General features: G+C 36.3%; 1 protein-coding gene across 1 annotated transcript; it reads left to right on the top strand.

Moving 5' to 3' along the window:
- The first annotated feature begins 536 nt into the window (after positions 1–536).
- Positions 537–917, top strand: LOC106880825 (uncharacterized). Its single transcript, XM_014930953.1, has one exon. It carries the CDS (start codon positions 537–539, stop codon positions 915–917), a length of 381 nt encoding a protein of 126 aa, XP_014786439.1.
- The last annotated feature ends 1,212 nt before the right edge of the window (positions 918–2,129 follow it).

Below are 2,129 nucleotides of genomic sequence, written 5' to 3'. Positions count from 1 at the left end.
CACAATCTTCATCATCATATGTTCTCTTGAAGTCGAAAGATGGAAATGGGGTTATTAAAGATCCTCCTGGAATAATGAATAGATGGAGAAAACACTTTGCAAATCTTTTCCACAATCCACCTGTAGTGAACATAGATATCATAAACAGCATTCTGCAAAGAGAGATAGTGCAACACATGGATGATACACCTTCCATTGAAGAAGTAAATCTGGCATTATGTGAACTGAGATCAGGTAAAGCTCTTGGATTGGATGGTATTCCAGTTGAAATTCTGAAAGCAAGTGGAGATCATATTTCATCTGAAATTCATAACCTGATAACTCGAGTTAGGAATGAATCTTCTGTGCCACAAGTATGGATAATGGCATTCGAATCTATGTATACAAGTGTAATGGCCTGAAAGCAATATGTGGTAATTCTAGAGAGATAATTCTTCTGGCACATACTGGGAAGATACTTTCAAGGATCATGTTAGATCATCATGTTGAGAATGTGTGTCCACATGTGATTCCTGAAGAACAGTGAGCGAGGAACAATGGACATGACATTTTCTGTGAAGCAGGTGCAAGAGAAATGGTTAGAGGAACAAATACCACTACACGAGATCTTCATAGATTTAATAAAGGCATTTGACTTGGTAAATAGGGAGGCACTCTGGATTGTTTTGTGTAAACTTGGTCGTCCAACACATTTTGTGAGCATTTTTAAGGAACTACACAGAAACATGAAAGCTCAGGTAGTCTTTAATGGTGAGCTATCTCATGAATTTTCGGTGGACAATGGTGTCAAACAGGGAGATATTCCTGCCCCTACACTTTCTCTATTTATTTTGCTGTATTATTTTGGTATGCTTTCAAGGATTGCAACAGAGGAATTGGAATCAGATTTCAGACATCTGGTTGTATTTTTAATTTGACCCGGTTTAACTGCAAAGCAAAGACTTTCAAAAGATTTGTCAGAGAATTACTTTTTCTGATGATGCTGATTTGTTGGCACACTCAGAGAGGGATATGCAACATTTAATGGATAGATTTTCCACTGCATTTGTACATTTCAGACTCACAATTAGTTTGGGGAAAACCAAAGTAATTTTTACTCCTGTTTTTACCTTTGTTTACCTAGGAAGCACACTGTCAAGAGATGGTAGGCTTGATGCAGAGATATACTATCGAATAAGGGAGGGAAGTGTTGCGTTTTGAGAGCTCAAAAAGTGAGTATGGGCGGATAGAGGGATTCTCCTGCAGACAAAAATCAGTGTTTATAAAGCGTGTGTATTGACTGCTCTTCTTTATTCAAGTGAGTCGAGGACCACTTACAAGCATCACATAAAAATGCTGGAGAGATTTCATCAAAAGTGCCTCAGATGTATCTTAGAGGTGAAGTGGGAATGTTTCATATCAGATACAGAGGTTTTGTGCATGGCACATTGTAGCTCAATTGAACAACATGTTATCTTGGCTCAAATGAGATGGACTGGACATGTTATTAGAATGAAAGATGAGCGTTTGCCAAAGCGTCTTTTTTATGGTGAGCTCAACTCTGATAAGCGACCACAACATAAGCTGAGGAAAAGGTATAAAGACTGTGTAAAGGAAAACCTGAAGAAACTAGATATGAACAAAGGTGATTGGGAAAATGATACTCTAGATCGGAACAAGTGGAGAGGTGCTGTTAGGACTTATTGCAATGCCTGGGAGGAAATGATGATTCAGCACTCTGAACTTAAAAGGGCCTGTCGCAAAGGAACAATCAGAACTGTAATCAACAGTGAACATTGGATGTGTATTATATGTGACCATGTTCTGTTATCAAAAGCAGGATACATGAACCATATGAAGTTACATGAAAATCGTAATGCCCAGATAGGTAATGATCTTGAACACCAACCAACTCTTATGACTTGTCAGATGTCAAAAAACTTGTAAGACAATATCTGAACTTAAAAGACATATGCTAGTTCACAAAGACATTCCTTCAGAATCATATTCTTGCTCTTTATATATATATATACATATATATATATATACATATATATATATGACTCTGTGTGTGTATATATATGTATATATGTATATATGTATATATGTATATATGTATATATGTATATATATATATATATATATATATA

This window comes from Octopus bimaculoides, chromosome 20 (assembly GCF_001194135.2).
Source record: "Octopus bimaculoides isolate UCB-OBI-ISO-001 chromosome 20, ASM119413v2, whole genome shotgun sequence".
Lineage (NCBI taxonomy): Eukaryota > Metazoa > Mollusca > Cephalopoda > Octopoda > Octopodidae > Octopus > Octopus bimaculoides.
The sequence above is the reverse complement of the archived record's forward strand: the minus strand, read 5'-3'. Positions and strand labels throughout refer to the sequence as shown.